The 19,455-nt window shown below is 56.8% G+C and overlaps 1 protein-coding gene across 2 annotated transcripts in view; it reads right to left on the reverse strand.

Moving 5' to 3' along the window:
* Window positions 1-19,455, reverse strand: part of TLN1 (talin 1) — a 135,787-nt gene that overhangs the window by 52,475 nt on the left and 63,857 nt on the right. For both annotated transcript variants that reach the window (XM_077816565.1, XM_077816566.1), the window contains exons 3-17: window positions 14,489-14,586; window positions 14,077-14,206; window positions 13,488-13,640; window positions 13,108-13,250; window positions 11,022-11,149; window positions 10,520-10,580; window positions 6,807-6,911; window positions 6,360-6,515; window positions 5,821-5,922; window positions 4,972-5,048; window positions 3,818-3,998; window positions 2,676-2,789; window positions 1,968-2,076; window positions 1,249-1,457; window positions 1,049-1,147 (exon numbers count right to left, since the gene is read on the reverse strand). In XM_077816565.1, coding sequence (XP_077672691.1) covers window positions 1,049-1,147; window positions 1,249-1,457; window positions 1,968-2,076; window positions 2,676-2,789; window positions 3,818-3,998; window positions 4,972-5,048; window positions 5,821-5,922; window positions 6,360-6,515; window positions 6,807-6,911; window positions 10,520-10,580; window positions 11,022-11,149; window positions 13,108-13,250; window positions 13,488-13,640; window positions 14,077-14,206; window positions 14,489-14,586 — 1,865 coding nt within the window. The remainder of the gene's footprint in view (window positions 1-1,048; window positions 1,148-1,248; window positions 1,458-1,967; window positions 2,077-2,675; window positions 2,790-3,817; window positions 3,999-4,971; window positions 5,049-5,820; window positions 5,923-6,359; window positions 6,516-6,806; window positions 6,912-10,519; window positions 10,581-11,021; window positions 11,150-13,107; window positions 13,251-13,487; window positions 13,641-14,076; window positions 14,207-14,488; window positions 14,587-19,455) is intronic.

Consider the following 19,455-nt stretch of genomic DNA (forward strand, 5'->3'; position numbering starts at 1 on the left):
AGTGGCAGAGCCTGGCAGATGGAGGTCGGGCTGGGGCTCGGACTGCACAGCTCCCCTTGGTGTGTGTGAACGGCTACATGCCAGTCACTGTGCCTGACCCAGCCCCTCGGCCTGCAGCGCAGACAAGAGCCTCAGGGCCTAGAACGGTAAGTCCTGCGAGCGGCTGAGACAGACCAGTCCCATCACTCTCAGCCCCTTGTTCCCTGCTGGCTGCCTCTCTCTAACCTTCCCTTCATGGACTCCTGCAGCCCGCTCCTTGCTCCGAGCACCTCTCAGCTCCATCTCCCCTCTGTGCTCTGCGCCAGCCCCTCCCCAAGCCCCACTGGCCGGGTGCCCATGAGAGCACTAGACATCTGTGCGGCCCCAATGCCAGCTTGAGCCCAGGCAGGAGGGCCCTGCTGGCCCAGGAACAGCCAGTGCTGGGGGAAGGGGCGGGTCCACAGGAGCAGAGGGGCGGACGGAGGACTGGGGGACGGACGGAGGACTGGGGGACGACAGTGCTATGGATTTGGGGGTGCAGGGCAGAGCTGTGAGTAGTCACTGGAGCAGAGGTGACTGGGGGAGCCAGTGCTAGGGATTTGGGGGTGCGGGAAAGAGCTGTGAGTTGTCACTGGAGCAGAGTGACCTGAGTGCATGGACTTCCAAGATTCAGTTACAGGAAAAGCAGATTTTGGTAAGTTCCCTTCCCAAAGAACCCAGCTGATTGTGTTCCCGAGAGGAAGGCTGGGAGCCCCTGCGCTCCCCACCCTTTACCGTCTTTGGCTCTGAGGTGGGCAGGGTCCGAGCGCGGCGGCTCTCTGGGATCTGCACGGGAATCCACAAGAGAAGAAGCGTTACTCTGTGGAGGCTCCAGCTGGGGGCAGGAGTGGCCCTGCCCTCTGTGTACCTGGCACAGCCGTCGTCCACAGGTCCCAGGCTGGGGCAACCCACGCCGCCTGCCCCGGCCTCCATGCTGGGAGAAGGGACCCGCAGGACAATCCTGGGAAAAGGACCTGCTCCCATTAGTGTCCATCCACCCCGCCCCTCCCCTGGCCAGGGCTGCACTCACCTGGAACCGAGGATCAGTGTCGCTCTCTCCAATCTGCTGCAGCAGCTCCCCGCTTGTCTGGCCCACGGTGCCGGCCGCTTGCAGCAGGTTCTGTCGCGGCTGCAGGGAACCAGGGCAAACACATCATCAGCCCTTGGAGCCCCACCCCGCTGCTCCCCTCTGTTCCTCTTTTCCCCTTCCCTCCCCTGCCCCACACTCACCTCGGCACTGGCTGGCTGCGCAGTTTTCAGCAGGTCTGAGACGGCACTTGCCAGGTTCTTGGCAGCCTGCAGGAGCTGTCGCCCATTCCCACCTTCGTCTTCCATGAGCGCGGCCAGCAGCTTCACGCCCTTGGACATCTCGGTCAGGTTGGAGGAGATGGTGGTGACGGCACAACCCACGGCCGTGTAATCCGTGTCGGCCGGGTCCCCTGCGCAGGGCGGAGGCAGGAGTAAGTGGGAGCAGCATGGGCAGCAAGTAGCCCCCACAGCCCAAGGAGACAGGGGAGCACCCACCCTGCCCCAGCTCAGCGACTGCCTGGCCCGACTCCCCTGCCCATCCTGGAGCCAAGGGGGCACAGCCCAGGCCTGACATGCAGCTGGCATGTGGTGCACTGGGCTGGGAGGCCAGCGCCCCCATGGGAACTGTGTGATACACTCACATTCAGAGAGAAAGCAGCAACTCAGAGCAGGGGCGAGGCCGTGGGAGCCGAGCTCCTCGGGACCCAAGAGGGGCACGGGGCAGAGCACTGGCAGCAGGTGGCAGGGGGCAGCGTGGCTACGATTTCTGCTGCGTGGGGGCAGGATCCGGGGCACGGGCCTTGCTCGGGGAAGGGGCAGACAGTCTCTACCCCAGGGTCCAATCTTGGGTCACACCAGACGCAGAGGTCCAAGCACTAGGCAGGGGCAGGGATCCCTTGCAGCCCAGCCCCAAGACACACCTGCAGTCAGGTTCACCACGGAGGCAGTGCCGGCAGTGATGGCGTCCACCTGCGAATGGATCTCGTGCTTCGACTCGTCCATCTTGTTCTTGCGCCAGGCTTTGGAAGCCTGAAAAAGCAAGAGCAGAGTCAGCCCAGGGACCCCTCAGCCCTACCTGTGAAGGTGGGTTGGGGGGGGGGTAGGACACACACAACACACACCACCCCCAGGGCAGCTGTAAGAGGGGGAGGGGACCCACCCCCGGGGCAGCTGGTGCCTCCTCAGCCCCTCCCTGAGCTCAAAAGAGAACTAGATAAGTTCATGGAGGATCGGTCCCTCAGTCGCTATTAGCCAGGATGGACAGGGATGGTGTCCCTCGCCTCTGATTGCCAGAAGCTGGGAATGGGCGACAGGGGATGGATCACTTGATGATTCCCTGTTCTGTGCATTCCCTCTGGGGCACCTGGCTTTGGTCACTGTCAGGAGACAGGAGACTGGGCTAGATGGACCCTTGGTCTGACCCAGAAGGGCCATTCTTACGTTTGGGATCTGGGTCCCCTAGACCTGCCCCTCATGGGACAGACCTCCTCAGGGCAGAAGTCACTCCCAGAGACCTGGCCCCCTCATCCCTGGGGACAGGCAACCTCACAGAACAAGGTCCTCCCCAGCAACTCCATACCCTGCCCCCCCGCCGGGCTTGGGAAGGGCTTGGGTATTCGAACACTCACAGCGTCCTGCCCAAGGGGTGGCAGCGTCTCAAAGTCATCCAGGGTGGCCTGTGCCGCGTGCACGGCCTGCATGCTGGAGTTGATGGTGCCCGTCAGGGCCTGCTGGGCTGAGGTCTGCAACACACGAGGGGAACTGGGCTCAGGGCACTGCAGGGGCTGAGCGCCCGCTCGGTCCCTGCCCCGCTCAGCACTCTGTGGGTGCTGTGCTGACCCATGCAGAGGGACAGGAAAGCGGCTGCCCATGCTGAGGCTTTGGGCAGGTGTTTCTGCACAGAGGACACAGCCAGCATTGCGTCCAATGCGTGGCATGACAGCCACTCCACAGTGACGGGGAGGGAACACGGCCTGCCCAGAGCCCCCCGCTGAGCTGACCAGTGCAAGGTGCCTACAGGTTGCCCTGGGGTCCAGCTGGGAGCCCGATGAGGCCTTCCCAGACAAGGCCAGCACCTCTCGCCAAGCCCTGGGCAAAGCCCGGAGCCAGGGCCCCTACCTGGACAGACCGAACAAGGAAAGATCTGGAGCTGTGTGGGACACCCACGCCGAGGGCGACATTTGGGAACACAGGCAGCTCAGGGCTAGCCACATCTTGGGCCAAAGGAGATGCACGAGGCCGGTGTCAGCAAGTCTGTGTCATGCCTCCCCCACCCGCCCTCCATGAACAGGAGCAGGGCCCCTGCTGGAGTGGGAGGGGGCACATCCAGCTTCTAGGTCAGAGATTGCTGCCCCACACGGAGCACAAGTGGGGTAAGGCTGCTGAGCCAGGTCAAGGAAAAGCCTCTTGCCACACACACCGCCGCAGGGACCACCAGCCTGGGCAGGGCCAGATGCCACGGGTGCCGACAAGCTGCTGGCACTGCCGAGCTGGAAGAGGTGCCCAGCTGCAGGGAGCTCAGGCTGAAAGGAGGACCCAAGTGACCGTGGACAGGGGGATCCAAGAGCGGTTTGGAGGGAATGGTGCAGCGCAGAGAGAGATGGAAAAGGGGTCTACACGGGGATGTCTGTGAGAACGCCCAAGGGCAGCGTGCCAATTAACTTGGTGTGACGGACACCCAGCCCAGGGGAGAATGGCCCATCCCAACACATTCCCCACGATCAGCCAAAGACGGGCAGAGCCAGCTGTCTGTGGCAGAAGCAATGCTTACCAGGGGGGGCATGTGCCCTCGGTGCATCTGGCCACTGGTGACCTGCTGCTGCGCCTGTGGCATTGTGCCAACCTGGAAGTTCTCTGGCCCGCCGGCCCCTGAGCGCATGATGGCTGGCAGGGCTACGGAGCCGTGCTCCACCTTGCCTACACGGTTAAACTGCTGCTGCAGAACAGTCGACCTGCAAGAGAATCAGCACCACCGGCTACAGCTCAGCTCACAGGGCCCGAAAGGGCCATGGTGCTTGGTAGGTCTCACCCTCTGCACAGCACAGGCCAGAAACCGACCCTGAGCGAGAGCAGGCCTTTCAGAAAGGCATCTGATTGCTTTCAGTATTGTCAGGGATGGAGAGCCCAGCGTGACCCTTCATTGATGGCTCCAACAGCGAACGACCTTCCATCAAACATTTACACTCTGAATGTGTCTAGCTTCAACTCCCAGCCACTGGATTGAGTTCCACCGTCCTCTGCTAGGCTGAAGAGCCCACTAATACAAAAGCGGCTCCGTAACTGTTCTTCGAGATGTGTTGCTCATGCCCATGGCATTCTAGGTGTGCGCGGCCACCTGAGATTTTTGCCTTAGCGTAGGGCAGGCTGTGGCGTCCCCCCACCCCCGGAGTGCCATGCTCATGCGTCGGCATATCAGACGCTGTCAGCCCTACACCCTCTCAGTTCCTTCTTACCAGCGACTCTGACAGAGGGGCAGGAGGGCGGGTCATGGAACGGACATGAGCAACACATCTCGGAGAGTCTAAGTACATCTCATCAACACTCACCTTTGCCATCCAGGCTCGAAATCTCATTGAAACAAGATGTCGAGTTAGTCAGACAGAAGCTATGACTCTCCTTTAGTACTCGAGTCCTGTATCGGCTGCTCCATTACCTTGCCCAGGTTCAGTGTCAGGCTGACAAGCCAGTAATTGCAATGCTGTGGGGGGGTTCTCCTGCCCAGCTCCCCACTGCTCAAGGAGCTGGCAGCCCTCACATGCAGCACGGTGAGTTTGGCCGGGAGAGCCCCGCTCACACTCACTGTAGAACAGCCGACACATCTGTAGGTTTTGTGCTCTACATGCTTCATGCACAACCCTGCAGCCAACCCGAGGGACTGAGCTCTCCTTCCCCAGAGCCCTCCCCGCCTGTTGCCCAGAGCCATACTTCTTTGGAGAGACAGAATCTTCCAGCATGGTGGACTCTTCATCTCCCTCCAGCCCAAAGTGATCTTTGCTCTTTTTCTGTGGGACACAGAGAGAGAGACAGAGTCCATTAGTCAGCATCAACCCCAGGGGAGTCCCACAGAGGAGGGTGCAGAGACCCGGCCTTGGGACAGGCCCAGCATGGCTTCCGAGCCCTGCTGGGGGCTGGTTGAGGAGGGGCCAGGAGATTTTGCAGATAGTGGGATCCCCCTGTGACTGCAGGAGGGCGAGGGGGAGGGGAAGCTGCTGCTCTCCCTGCTTGATCCCATGCAGCAGCTACAGGAGGCGGGAGCATCAACAACTCTGCTATTCCTGACTCCTGAGCACTAAACCGTGCACCTCCATGAGACCCCATGGCTGGGCTGGCCTCAGCCCCCACCCACCTGCCCTCTGCTCCTTGCAGCAGCGTGACTCCTTCCAGCCCAGCAGAACAGGAGCCTTTCCCTGGGAGTTCAGCACAGCCTATACAGCTGCCCCCCTTCTCATGGCAGGACTGCCCCCTGCTTGCCACGCTCACCCCTCGGCCCCCGGAGCGCTCACCCCCCCCCCGCACACCCCTCTCCCGCCCAGCCACGCCCCCCGCATACACCCCCCCGCGCACCCCTCTCCCGCCCAGCCTCACCCTCCGGAGCGCTCACCCCCCGATACACCCCCCCCACGCAGCCTCGCCCCCCGATACACCGCCCCCGCGCAGCCTCGCCCCCCAGAGCGCTCACCCCCCGCGCACCCCTCTCCCGCCCAGTCTCGTCCCCCGCATACACCCCCCCCGCGCACCCCTCTCCCGCCCAGCCTCACCGGAGCCCAGCCTCACCTTTTTCAGGATGATGTCAATATAGCCGGCGATAAGCTGGGCGATCTGCTCCCCTTCTGTCGTCTGCACTGAGTAGTACCCATCCTGGTAATCTCCGAAATCCTACAGCGACAGGGCACTGGGCAGCACCGGAGCAGGCACCTGCTGCCCTGCTCAGCTTGGCTTGCACCTCAGCTCCATGCCAAAGGTACTGCTCTGCCCCACAGTGAACCCATGTGCCTGAGGGGGAGGGAACCCAGAAGGCAAGGAGAGGTGTGGGAGGCATGGCTTGGCCAGAGGTGTTGGAGAGGGGCAAGAGTCCAGGCCTTACCCAGGGGAAGCTCTTGGCAGAGGCTCCCCAGCACTGGAGGCTGGTGCGGTCAGGGAGGAGGCAGTGCTAGAACAGGAGAGTCAGTGGGGCAGGACACTGTGGGACAGGCCCTTACCAGGGTGATGCTCTTGGGCGAGGCACCCCAGCCCCAGAGGCAGATGTGGTCTGGGAGGGACAGGCTGAAGGCAATGGGGGACAGGCTGGAGGGTGCTGGGGGACAGGTCCTTACCAGGGTGAAGCTCTTGGGCGAGGCAGCCCAGCGTTTGATGTTGGTGAGGTTCCACTCCTGAATCACCTCCTTGGTTTTCTCGTCCACACGCATCACACACTCTTTGGTGATCCCCAGCAGCCGCGGCACCAGCTTGTTCTTTCCCTTCATCTTCTCCTAGCACCAGGACAGGGAAGGGTTACAGCTGCCCAAAGCAAAGCCACCAGCAGGGCCCAGCTCCACCAGCAGGGCAATGTCCAATTAGTGAGGGCACAGCCCCACGGGCCCCACTCCGCTGGATGATGCCCCAGTGATGAAGGAAGGAGAGAATACGTGAGAAGAGGCGAGAGGAAGGGAGCCCTGAAGGCAGGTGTGGGGAGGGGTGTTGGGGGGGGTCGCATGGACCCCAATAGCTGGAGGGGTGGCAGGGACAGGAGGCCCGGGGCACATGGGGAGCCGCTGGCTCACCTTGACCAGGAAGAAGGAGACTCCGTAGGTTTTCAGGGAGCGGGCGAGTTTCACGTAGCGAACTTTGGCCTCAATCTCGCTCATGTTGCCGCAGTTCTTGTGAGCCTGAGAGAGCAGAGCCAATCACCCCAATGCCATGGCTCCCCACAGCATGCCCCATCCCTTCCTGTCCCCCCTCTGCCCCGGCCACCCTGTCACGGCCCTCCCAGCCACTGGGGCCCTCCCGCCTCCTATCCACCGCTTCTCCCAGCCACCCTGTCACAGCCCTCCCAGCCATCGGCCCCCACCCGGCCCTCGTCCTGCTCTCTCCCACCCTGCCTTCCGCCAGCCCTCCATGAAGCTCCCCTCACAGCAGCTGTGCTCGCCAGCCTGAACCACTACCCAGCCTCTCCCGCAGCCGGTGTATCCCCTGCCCCTCCCGGCAGGCGTACCCCCGCCCCTCCCCCCGTTATGGGCTCTCCCAGGAGCTATAAGGTGGATAGAAAGCTGGCTAGATCGTCGGGCTCAACAGGTAGTGATCAATGGCTCAATCTCTAGTTGGCAGCCGGTATCAAGTGGAGTGCCCCAAGGGTCGGTCCTGGGGCCGGTTTTGTTCAATATCTTCATTAATGATCTGGAGGATGGTGTGGATTGCACCCTCAGCAAGTTTGCAGATGACGCTAAACTGGGAGGAGAGGTAGACACCCTGGAGGGTAGGGATAGGATACAGAGGGACCTAGACAAATTAGCATGACAAATGGGAATGAGGATATGGAGGTAGACTTTACCATATTTGAGGTAGAAGCCAAACTCGAACAGCTTAATGGGACTAAATTGGGGGGCCCAGATAATCTTCATCCAAGAATATTAAAGGAATTGGCACATTAAATTGCAAACCCATTAGCAAGAATTTTTAATGAATCTGTAAACTCAGGGATTGTACCGTATGATTGGAGAATTGCTAACATTGTTCCTATTTTTAAGAAAGGAAAAAAAAGTGATCCGGGTAATTATAGGCCTGTTAGTTTGACATCTGTAGTATGCAAGGTCTTGGAAAAAATTTTGAAGGAGAAGGTAGTTAAGGACATTGAAGTCAATGGTAAATAGGACAAAATACAACATGGTTTTACAAAAGGTAGATCGTGCCAAACCAACCTGATCTCCTTCTTTGAGAAAGTAACAGATTTTTTAGACAAAGGAAACGCAGTGGATCTAATTTACCTAGATTTCAGTAAGGCATTTGATACCGTGCCACATGGGGAATTATTAGTTAAATTGGATAAGATGGGGATCAATAGGAAAATTGAAAGGTGGATAAGGAATTGGTTAAAGGGGAGACTACAACGGGTCCTACTAAAAGGTGAACTGTCAGGCTGGAGGGAGGTTATCAGTGGAGTTCCTCAAGGATCGATTTTGGGACCAATCTTTTTATTACTGACCTTGGCACAAAAAGTGGGAGTGTGCTAATAAAGTTTGCAGATGATACAAAGCTGGAAGGTATTGCCAATTTAGAGAAGGACAGGGATATCCTACAGGAGGATCTGGATGACCTTCTAAACTGGAGTAATAGTAATAGGATGAAATTTAATAGTGAGAAGTGTAAGGTCATGCATTTAGGGATTAATAACAAGAATTTTAGTTATAAGATAGGGACGCATAATTAGAAGTAACGGAGGAGGAAAAGGAGGAAAAGGACCTTGAGTATTGGTTGATCATAGGATGACTATGAGCTGCCAATGTGATATGGCCGTGAGAAAAGCTAATGCGGTCTTGGGATGCATCAGGAGAGGTATTTCCAGTAGGGATAAGGAGGTTTTAGTACCATTATATAAGGCACTGGTGAGACCTCACCTGGAATACTGTGTGCAGTTCTGGTCTCCCATGTTTAAGAAGGATTAATTCAAACTGGAACAGGTACAGAGAAGGGCTACTAGGATGATTCGAGGAATAGAAAACTTATCTTATGAAAGGAGACTCAAGGAGCTTGGCTTGTTTAGCCTAACTAAAAGAAGGTTGAGGGGAGATATGATTGCTCTCTATAAATATATCAGAGGGATAAATACTGGAGAGGGAGAGGAATTACTTAAGCTCAGTACCAATGTGGACACAAAAACAAATGGATATAAACTGGCCACCAGGAAATTTAGACTAGAAATTAGACGAAGGTTTCTAACCATCAAAGGAGTGAAGTTTTGGAATAGCCTTCCAAGGGAAGCAGTGGGGGGCAAAAGATCTATCTGGCTTTAAGATTAAACTCGATAAGTTTATGGAGGAGATGGTATGATAGGATAACATGGTTTTGGTAATTAAATATTCATGGTAAATAGGCCCAAAGGCCTGTGATGGGATATTAGATGGGGTGGGATCCGAGTTACCCAGGAAAGAATTTTCTGTAGTATCTGGCTGATGAATCTTGCCCATATGCTCAGGGTTTAACCGATCGCCATATTTGGGGTCGGGAAGGAATTTTCTTCCAGGGCAGATTGGAAGAGGCCCTGGAGGTTTTTCGCCTTCCTCTGTAGCATGGGGCAAGGGTCACTTGCTGGAGGACTGTCTGCTCCTTGAAGTCTTTAAACTATAATTTGAGGACTTCAGTAGCACAGATATAGGCGTGAGGTTTTTTTGCAGGAGTGGTGGGTGAAATTCTGTGGCCTGCGTTGTGCAGGAGGTCAGACTAGATGATCATAATGGTCCCTTCTGACCTAAATATCTATGAATCTAGAGGATTGGGCCAAAAGAAATCTGATGAGGTTCAACAAGGACAAGTGCAGAGTCCTGCACTTAGGACGGAAGAATCCCATGCACTGCTACAGACTAGGGACCGAATGGCTCGGCAGCAGTTCTGCAGAAAAGGATCTAGGGGTTACAGTGGACGAGAAGCTGGATATGAGTCAACAGTGTTCCCTTGTTGCCAAGAAGGCCAATGGCATTTTGGGATGTATACGTAGGGGCATCGCCAGCAGATCGAGGGACATGATCGTTCCCCCTTATTCGATATTGGTGAGGCCTCATCTGGAGTACTGTGTCCAGTTTTGGGCCCCACACTACAAGAAGGATGTGGAAATATTGGAAAAAGAGTCCTGTGGAGGGCAACAAAAATTATTAGGGGACTGGAACACGTGACTTATGAGGAGAGGCTGAGGGAACTGGGATTGTTTAGTCTGCGGAAGAGAAGAATGAGGGGGATTTCATAGCTGCTTTCAACTACCTGAAAGGGGGTTCCAAAGAGGATGGAGCTCGGCTGTTCTCAGTGGGGGCAGATGACAGAATGAGGAGTAATGGTCTCAAGTTGCAGTGGGGAAGGTTTAGGTTGGATATTAGGAAAAACTTTTTTACTAGGAGGGTGGTGAAGCACGGGAATGCGTTACCTAGGGAGGTGGTGGAATCTCCTTCCTTAGAAGTTTTTAAGGTCAGGCTTGACAAAGCCCTGGCGAGGATGATTTAGTTGGGGATTGGTCCTGCTTTGAGCAGGGGGTGGGACTAGATGACCTCCTGAGGTCCCTTGCAACCCTGATATTCTAGGATTCTACCAGGCTCCAACCCAGCTGCAGCCGCACACCAAGTGACCGAAGCCCCAGATGCCCCATCTGAGTGGCCACGCCAGGCTGCTGGCTCATCTCCAGGGACTGGGCGCTGCAGCCTCGGGAGAGGCAAGGGCCTGGCTGTGCTCAGGCCAGGTGAAGAGATCCCAGGCCAGGCACAGGCAGCGGCCTGCCCCAGCTCTGAACACTCACCATGAAGATCTTGCGCTCGCCTTTCTGCTTGACGTACTCCTTGGGCAGGAAGTCCTTCAGGCTGCAAGGACAGCAGAACCGCTGTTACCGGCAGAGCCTGGCGCAGGCCTGTCTGGCCCCCAGCATGGGCCTGGGATAAGCCCCAGTGCCAAGTCCTGGCATCAGCACTCATAGGAGCCCCAGGCAGGGCACGAGCAGGGAGAGAGCCCTTGGGGCATAGCGGACATGGAAGAGGCCGAAGAGGGGAACCGGGGTCCTGCAGCTCAGGGCTCTGTCAGGACCCTCATCCCCAAAGCAGACCCCTACGCACTGCAGAGGTACCCAGAGCCCAAACGGCTGTAGCCCCAGTACCCGAGCGAGAGCTCCCTAGAATGGGGTGTGGCAGGGAGCAGGCCGGGGGCTCTGCCCTCACAGTAGTGAGGAGCCAAATGCTGCACTGGGGGGAAATGGAGGGTGGGCTGGCCTGCGGGAGGCGCCTCAGCAGGCTCCTTGGGACACTCACTCCAGAAAGCCCGGCTTGTGCTTCTGCTCATTGTGAGGGCCAAACTGGATCTGACACTGGAACCCAGCAAACTCGCAGGCCTTGTCGAAGGAGACAGGGTGGGAGCCGTTCAGAATGTCATCACGAGCCTGCGGGAGAGGAGAAGGGTGAGTCTGGGGCATTGGGCTGGGGGAGGGGAGCCACACACTGACTGGGGCGTGGGGAGGAAGAAGAGGGGATGGGGGCCACACGCTGGCTGGGGGGGGAGAGGAAGAAGAGGGGATAGGGGTTGCACACTGGCTGGGGGGGAGGGAGGGGAGCCACACGCTGGCTGGGGGTGAGGAGGAAGGCGAGGGGATGGGGGTTGCACAGTGGCTGGAGCAGGAGGAAGGGGAGCCACACGCTGGAGGTGGGGGCGGAGGAAGAAGAGGGGAAGGGAACCGCACGCTGGCTGGGAGGGAGGGAGGAAGAAGAGGGGATGGGGGTCGCACACTGGCTGGGGGGGAGGGAGGGGAACCGCACGCTGGCTGGGAGGGAGGGAGGAAGAAGAGGGGATGGGGGTCGCACACTGGCTGGGGCAGGAGGGAGGGGAGCCAGACGCTGGAGGTGGGGGCAGAGGAAGAAGAGGGGAAGGGAACCGCACGCTGGCTGGGAGGGAGGGAGGAAGAAGAGGGGATGGGGGTCGCACACTGGCTGGGGCAGGAGGGAGGGGAGCCAGACGCTGGAGGTGGGGGCGGAGGAAGAAGAGGGGAAGGGAACCGCACGCTGGCTGGGAGGGAGGGAGGGAGGAAGAAGAGGGGAAGGGAACCGCACGCTGGCTGGGAGGGAGGGAGGGAGGAAGAAGAGGGGATGGGGGTCGCACACTGGCTGGGGCAGGAGGGAGGGGAGTCACACGATGGCGGAGGAAGGAGAAGGGAAGGGAACCACACGCTGGCTGGGGGGCCAGTTCCTGCACTGTGGCTTAACATGACTATCTGCAGAGACTGTTACGGAGCCTGTTCCTGGCCAGCGCTCTGAAGGTGACCGTTTGCTGCCTTGGGGCTAAGCTGCTTTGTGGTTTTGCCAGGGGGTGGGGGACATGTCAGGCCCAGGAGCTAGCTGGGGCCTAGCCTTGCACAGAGTGTATGGTGGGGAGGGAAAGATGCATTACTAGCCGCTCAAACACTTCTCCTTGGGGCTAAGAAGCAGCAGCCCCTGAGGGACAGGAGGTGCGAGACCAGGGCAGCCCATCTCCCACCCGCACACAGGGCAGCAGCCTGAGCTGCCCCCCCGACCCCGCGAAAGCACAGACAATGCTAGTTCCCCAGGGGAAGGGCTAGAAGGGAGCAGGAAGCTGACCTGAAGCATGGCAGGGCAGGGCAGGACAGGGCGGACCCCAAGAGCTCAGCCAGTCCAGCCTGCTGCAGCAGGATGAACTGACACCAAACCATCCCGGACGGGGTTCGTCCGGTCTCCTCCTAAAACCCTGCAATGACGGGGACTCCACAGCCTCCTTGGGTCACCTGCTGAACCATCCCTGCGGGGAGAGAGCCAGGCCTAACGTCCAGCTCTGGCCACGTCGACAGTGGCGAGCTGAGAGTGGCCCAGCCGTACCAACGCAGCTGCGCTGCTATCAGGTCGCTCATGTAGCCGCTCTCCCGGCGACATCATAAAACCAACTCCCCGAGCGGTGAGAGAGCATTTCCCGCCGGCCTAGTGCTGGGCACACGAGCGCGTTGCTGGGGGAACTTGTGTCTCTCAGGGGGTGTTTTTCACATGCCGAGCGACATGACTTTTGCTGACATAAATGCTAGTACAGACAGGGCCTAATTCTCTCTTGCTCCAAACTAAGCCAAGTCCTTCCTAGTCTCCCATCGGCGGGCATAGAGAGCAATCAGCTGGCAGAGCGCTGGCTCCCAGCCACGGAGAGCTGCCCTGAACCAGGTAACAGCGCGCAAGCCACACGGCAAAGCCCCAAAGCATCGGGGCCAGAGAACCCAGGACACCAGCCCTGAGCAGCCCGGGGCTGAGGCTGGAGAGGACCCGCATGGCCTGGGGAGGGGGAAGGGTCACTAGCTAAGCTTTGGCGGCAGGGCTCCAGTCGAGAGGCAGGCTGGGGGGCAGGTACCTGCACGTAGAGCAGGTTGAGCTGCACCGGGTCCCTGGAGTCCACGTTCTGATCGGAGTAGAAGAACTTGCGCCGTAGCAGCAGCGTCTCGTTGTCGTCGATGCCCTGCTCGCGCAGCGTTCGCCCGTGATCCAGCCAGTTCACTGCCGAGAGCACAGAACGTGAGCAGGGCCGAGCGCCGGCCGCACAGCCAGTCCCCCCCAGGGCGTGGGACAGACCGACTGACCCAAGGCACTGAGAGACACTAAGCAGGGACAACCTCCCTCCATCCACAGCACCGGTCGCCCCCCGGGACCGGCCTCACCCCACAGCGCCCCCTTGCCGCCCGCAGTGCAGGCTGGCCCCACCCCTCGAGCCCCCAGCACAGTGCAGGTCCGTACACTCATCATCCGTGTGCAACTTCTGCTTGAGTTTCTCCATTTTCTTCTCATCCCGCAGCAAGGTTTTGTCCTTCTTGAGAGTGCCAGTGATCTCCTCCTTCTTCTCCTCCATCATCTCCCGCACCAGCGAGTACTCGTCATGATTGGTGATGCCTGCAGGGGCAGACAGCACAACGCCCATCATAGCCTGCCCGGCACCCTGGGCCGGAGAGCCCCTGGAGAACATGGAGCTCCCCCTGCCCAGCTCAGCATCCCTGCAAGACGCCCTATGGGGCACAGACACCCCCTGCCTGGGCAACATCCCTGAACGGCAGCACACTCTACCTGCCTGCAGGCACTGCCCCCCACTCTCCCCGACCCCCTACAGCCAGGCAACGCCCCCTCTCCCCATCCTCTCGCCACTGCGTCCCAGCCAGGCAATATGCCCACACCATCCTCTTGCCCCCTCACCAGGCAACGTCTCCTCCCCATCCTCTCGCCACCCCACAGCCAAGCAATGTCCCCTCGTTCCCCCCGACCTCTCCAAGCTGGATATCGCACCCTCCCATCCTGCCCCCAGCTCTGGCCTGCACAGTGCTCCCTCCCTTACCGATCCGGGCACAGATTGTCATGAGCATGTCTGTGACCGTTTTGGAGTCGTCCACCATGACCGTTTTAACTGTCCCATCCAGCATGCGAATCTTGAGCGGTCGTTGCTTCTTCTTGTACTCCATGGTGTCCTGCAGCAGACGCTCGATGTTAGCGCCAGCGAGCGGTCCCGCCCGCAGAGGCATGTGGTCACCACACCCTCCCCTCTGTACCAGGGAACCCCACCCGCCCCCGAGGAACAGCCCTGCCAGGGAGACGGAGGGAGTACCCAGGGCTATGAAGCAGGCTGCACCAGGCACTGCAGAGCATAAGGAATCCCAGGCTGGGGCTGGGGCTGGTAGAGCACATACCGCACTGCAGGGCATGTCCTAGGCCAGAGCTTGGGGAGGGATGTGCGGGGACTCTGCACTTACCCCATTGCGGAGCATGTAGTAGTCCAGAGCCTTCCCAGCTTCCAGCCAAATCCCCTTCTTTGGGTCCTCATCCGAAAGGAACAGCCCAAAATCACTGGCTGAAAAACAGAGCAGACTCTCCCAGCACAGGCCCATGATCCTGGGTCCCTAGTCTCCCAGCATGGGCCCCTCAGCGCCCAGGCTCCTGGCCCCAAGAGCAGCGTCTCTTCTAACAGAACGTTACATTACAGAGGTGCAGGGATGGATGGAGGAGCTGTTCTGGGGGGCAGAAGGGGGGAACAGTAGAGAAGAGACTGGGGGAGGTGAAGGGGCTTTTGGCAGAACAGGGAGGCCGAGGGGGACAGGAGATGCAGGAGGGTGGAGTTGTGTAGAGCTTTGGAGACTCCCCTCTGAACTTCTAACGTGCAGCTACACGGCTCAGAGAGATGGAGAATAAGGTGTGTGCTGAGGTGTCCAGGGAATGGAGGGAGGAGGGGAGGCAGCCAGACCCAAAGCTATTATGAACAGAGGTAAAAACTTGCACTGAATTTTGAAGGTGCACAGACGTGGAGAGAGCTCTCTCCACCCCACGGCCCGTTGCAGGAGAGAGCGCAGGACCACCCTCCTACTTGCAGGCAAGTCCCGTACCCGGCATCTCCCTCTCCCTGAGTACTGTGTCAAGGAAGGATGGACTCTGCGTTAGCGAATTGCCCAGGCTTCCCCGCTCTAGCTCTGGCTGCTGGTAGCCGATTACACAGAGTCATCTGCTCAATTGCTCTCCACCAGTATCAGGAGTTCCTGAGGCATCAGCATTTTGCTGATCTAGGCTAGCGGCTGTTGGATCGTTCCTCTGACAGGATCCCAAATGGCATGAAAGTCACCAGTCTTGTCTTCATCTATTTGCTCCAAGAAAACTCCACAGAAGAAAATGCAGCACTGCAGAACGCAAGGAACTCAGCCAGGGAGGAGCCCTGACTACGGGTAGCAAGGAGCTGCCTGAGAGAAGGAGAGTGAGAGGGAACCTGGACACTTTGACCCCAAGCTGACTGAATTAAACACAGCGAGGAACAGACCATCTCAGAACATGGCTGCGCAGTGGGCTTAGATTGCAGGGGAACAAATGCTGGGGAATTCAGAGACCTAGGGAATAAAGGGCCTTGGGAGGCAGTAATAAAATCCACCAGCGGGGAAGGTGGTGGGAACTGAACTGACAGCACAATAGCCTGTGAGGTCTCTTCCTGTACCAGAAGCAGGAGCTACCGAGGGTTACAGAGCCAGGAGAGACTGGCCCGGAAAGAGATGGCATCAGGAACGGGGTAACAGATGGTGGCAAAATCTTATTCTCAAAATTAACTGGACGGGAATCATGTGGCCTGTGCACCAGCTAAAAGGAAATGACAAAGGGTGAGCAATGGAATGAGTTACAAAGCAAGGAATGGAGGACTTGTGGCACCTTAGAGACTAACAAATTTATTTGAGCATAAGCTTTCGTGAGCTACAGCTCACTGAATGCATCCGATGAAGTGAGCTGCAGCTCACGAAAGCTTATGTTCAAATAAATTTGTTAGTCTCTAAGGTGCCACAAGCCCTCCTTTTCTTTTTGCGGATACAGACTAACACAGCTGCTACTCTAAAGCAAGGAATGAGTTACAGCTGACAAGGAATGTTAGAGACAACAGGAAGGGGGCGGGGGGGGAGGTTCCTTCAAATCTGTCAGACACAGAAGAGCAGTCCAGGATGGTGTGGGTGCACTGCTCAGTGGAGAAGGTGAGCTGGCGATGGTAGAGGAGAGGAAGGCAGAGCTGCTCAGTGCCTACTTTGCTTCAGTCTTCTCACCAAAAATAACAGGTGATCAGACTCGCACCAAAGTTATTACAGACAATAAATGGGAAAGCATGCAGATCAGGACAAGTAAAGAACGTGTCAGATCTTCTGACTCATCTGAATGAATTCAAATCAGCGAGGCCGGATGTTATTCACCTCAGGGTACTGAATGAATTAGCTGAAGAGCTCTCGGAGCCCCTGGCAACAATATTTAGAAGCTCATGGATGACCGGAGAGGTCCCGGAAGCCTGGAGAAGGGCTAACGTAGGGCCCATCTTTAAAAAAGGAGAAAAGGAGGAGCCAGGGAGCTATCGACAAGTCAGCCTCACTTTGATACCTGAGAGACTACTAGAACCATGTATAAAACATTCACTTTGCGCATACCGGGAGGGGTGATCACTAGCAGCCAGCCTGGATTTACCAAGAACAAATCATGCCAAACCAGCTTGATTTCCTTCTTTGAGAGGGTAACTGGTTTGGTGGCTGGGGGGAATGCAGTGGACATAGTATACCTAGAGTCTTCAGCAAGGCTTTTGACCCAGTCCCAGGTGACATTCTGATAGCGAAGCTGGAGAAATGCAGGCTCGACAGAACTGCTATTAAATGGATACACAATTGGTTAAACAACCGCAAACAAAGAGTAGCTATTAATGGAATGTCAGGAGGTCTCAAGTGGGATTCCACAGGGATCTGCTCTGGGTCCAGTGTTTAACATCTTTATTAATAACCTCGAAGTAGGACCAGAGAGCAGACTGATCAAATTTTCAGATGAAACAAAGCTAGGGCGGGTTGCCAACACTGAGGAGGATAAAATTCAGAGGGATTTTGATTAACTGGAGAAGTGGGCTATAGAAATCACAATGAAATTCAGCAAAGACAAATTAAAGGTGCTACACTAAGAGATGAAAAAACAAGGGCGCAAATACAGAATGGGGTAAAACTGACTTGCTCGCGGCACTGCAGAGAAGAATCTGGGCGTTGTGGTGGATCACAACCTCAACATGAGTCAGCAATGCAATGCTGTTGCAAAAGCAAATGCAATTTCAGGTTGCATTAAGAGAGGTACAGCATGCAAGTCACAGGACGTGATCGTATTGCTCTGTTTGGCAGTTGTTAGGCTGGGGAACTGTGTCCAGTTTTGGTCACCAACGTATAGAAAGGATGTAAAGAAACTGGAAGGGATCCAGAGGCGAGCGACAAAGATGATCAAAGGGATGGAATGCAAGCTATATGAGCAAAGGCTGAAGGAACTGGGTATGTTTAGTTTGGAAAAGAGAAGATTAAGGGGGGGGGGGCATGACAGCGGTCTTCAGATAGTTAAAAGGCTGCCATAAGAAAAATGGAGAAAAGGGGGCAGGACAAGAGGCCATGGGTTCAAACTACAGCAGAACAGATTTAGATTAAATCTCAGGATACATTTCCTACCTGTAAGAACAGTAGGACAATGAAACAAACACCTTGGGAGGCTGTGGAAGCTCCTTTGCTGGAGGTTTTCAAAAGGAGCCTGGAGCCATCTGTCTGGGACAGTTTAGACGCAACAAATCCTGCACCCTGCCCGGGGGTTGGATGAGATGACCCTGGCAGCCCCTCCTAGCCGCACGGTTCTCTGAACTGGGCAGAGGCACCTTGAGGTACTGCATGGTTAGGGCCAGGTCAATTTATCAACTGCAGCAGGAGTGAAGCCCTGTCCTGGGGTGGCCCTCTGGAGAGGCAGACATCCAGACCTCCTGTGTCAGGCTCTGCTAAGGAGAACAAGCCAAGCCTGATCCACCTGTGGATGGCTGACTGGATAAGTAGCTGGCAGCTAGCTCAAGAACACCTGGCCCTCAAAGAGTTAGGATGGCTCAGGCTGAAGCCTAGAACAGAGAAAGGAAGCTACTAGGAGCTAGACAGACAGCTACTCCCAGGGGCTCCTGGGGAAAGGAACAGCCCCAGGACACAGATGGGATGCTCCAGAGGACAGCACTACAGAGCTCTACAGGCTCTCATGAGGCCACAGGGGAGGGACTGCAGAGCCCAGGGAGCAAAGCCAGGGGACTGACAGGAGAAACAGAAGGCGTGTTTCCCTACCACGTCTGGCAGTTGATTCAATAAACTAGAGCCCTTGTATGTATTGTTCACTGTGTACAAGCCTCACTGAGCTTACTAAAAGTCCATTAGGGGAAACTGAGGCAGAGATATAACTCTGGTTCCACACTGGATGCCAGGGAGCCCTCCAGCAGGGCGTGCCCACCGTTACAACATGGTTCTAGGAGTGGGACCCGAGAACACTCCCATCAAGGCCGAGGACGACACAGAGCAATGCTAACAACGGTCTCAAGCGTGAGATGGCCAATATCCCAGATCGGCACGTGGAGCAATGACAACCCTAAGACAACCTGTCACTGACTGGATGGAAAGCGGGGCCCCCATGACAGCAACCAGACAGGCTCAGCCATTGCACACAGGAAAGAAAAAGGAGTCAGGTGGTCCTGCCAACTGGGGTGGGTGTCATGGGCAGGACTGGTCTGCCGCTGGGCGTCAGAGACAATGGGGATTACTAGCTGGCACAGGTTTCAGAGTAACAGCCGTGTTAGTCTGTATTCGCAAAAAGAAAAGGAGTACTTGTGGCACCTTAGAGACTAACCAATTTATTTGAGCATGAGCTTTCGTGAGCTACAGCTCACTTCATCGGATGCATACCGTGGAAACTGCAGCAGACTTTATATACACACAGAGAATATGAAACAATACCTCCTCCCACCCCACTGTCCTGCTGGTAATAGCAGTGGGGTGGGAGGAGGTATTGTTTCATATTCTCTGTGTGTATATAAAGTCTGCTGCAGTTTCCACGGTATGCATCCGATGAAGTGAGCTGTAGCTCACGAAAGCTCATGCTCAAATAAATTGGTTAGTCTCTAAGGTGCCACAAGTACTCCTTTTCTTTTAGCTGGCACAGAACACTCAGGCACCTGAGGAGGTCTGGGTTACAAAGGACGCTGGGTCTCAGATACCAGAGACCATAATGGCTGATCAAAGCCAAACCAAGGACTGAGGAGAAACCATTCAGGGCTGAGAAGCGTGACGTCCCAGGGGTAACGTGCTGCAAGTGTGAAGAGCTGAGGCACGCCAAGAGACTCATGTGAGCCCCAGACAGATGGAGCATTACTAGGGGGGCGACTGGG

The sequence above is a fragment of the Eretmochelys imbricata genome, chromosome 5 (assembly GCF_965152235.1).
Source record: "Eretmochelys imbricata isolate rEreImb1 chromosome 5, rEreImb1.hap1, whole genome shotgun sequence".
NCBI classification, from domain to species: domain Eukaryota; kingdom Metazoa; phylum Chordata; order Testudines; family Cheloniidae; genus Eretmochelys; species Eretmochelys imbricata.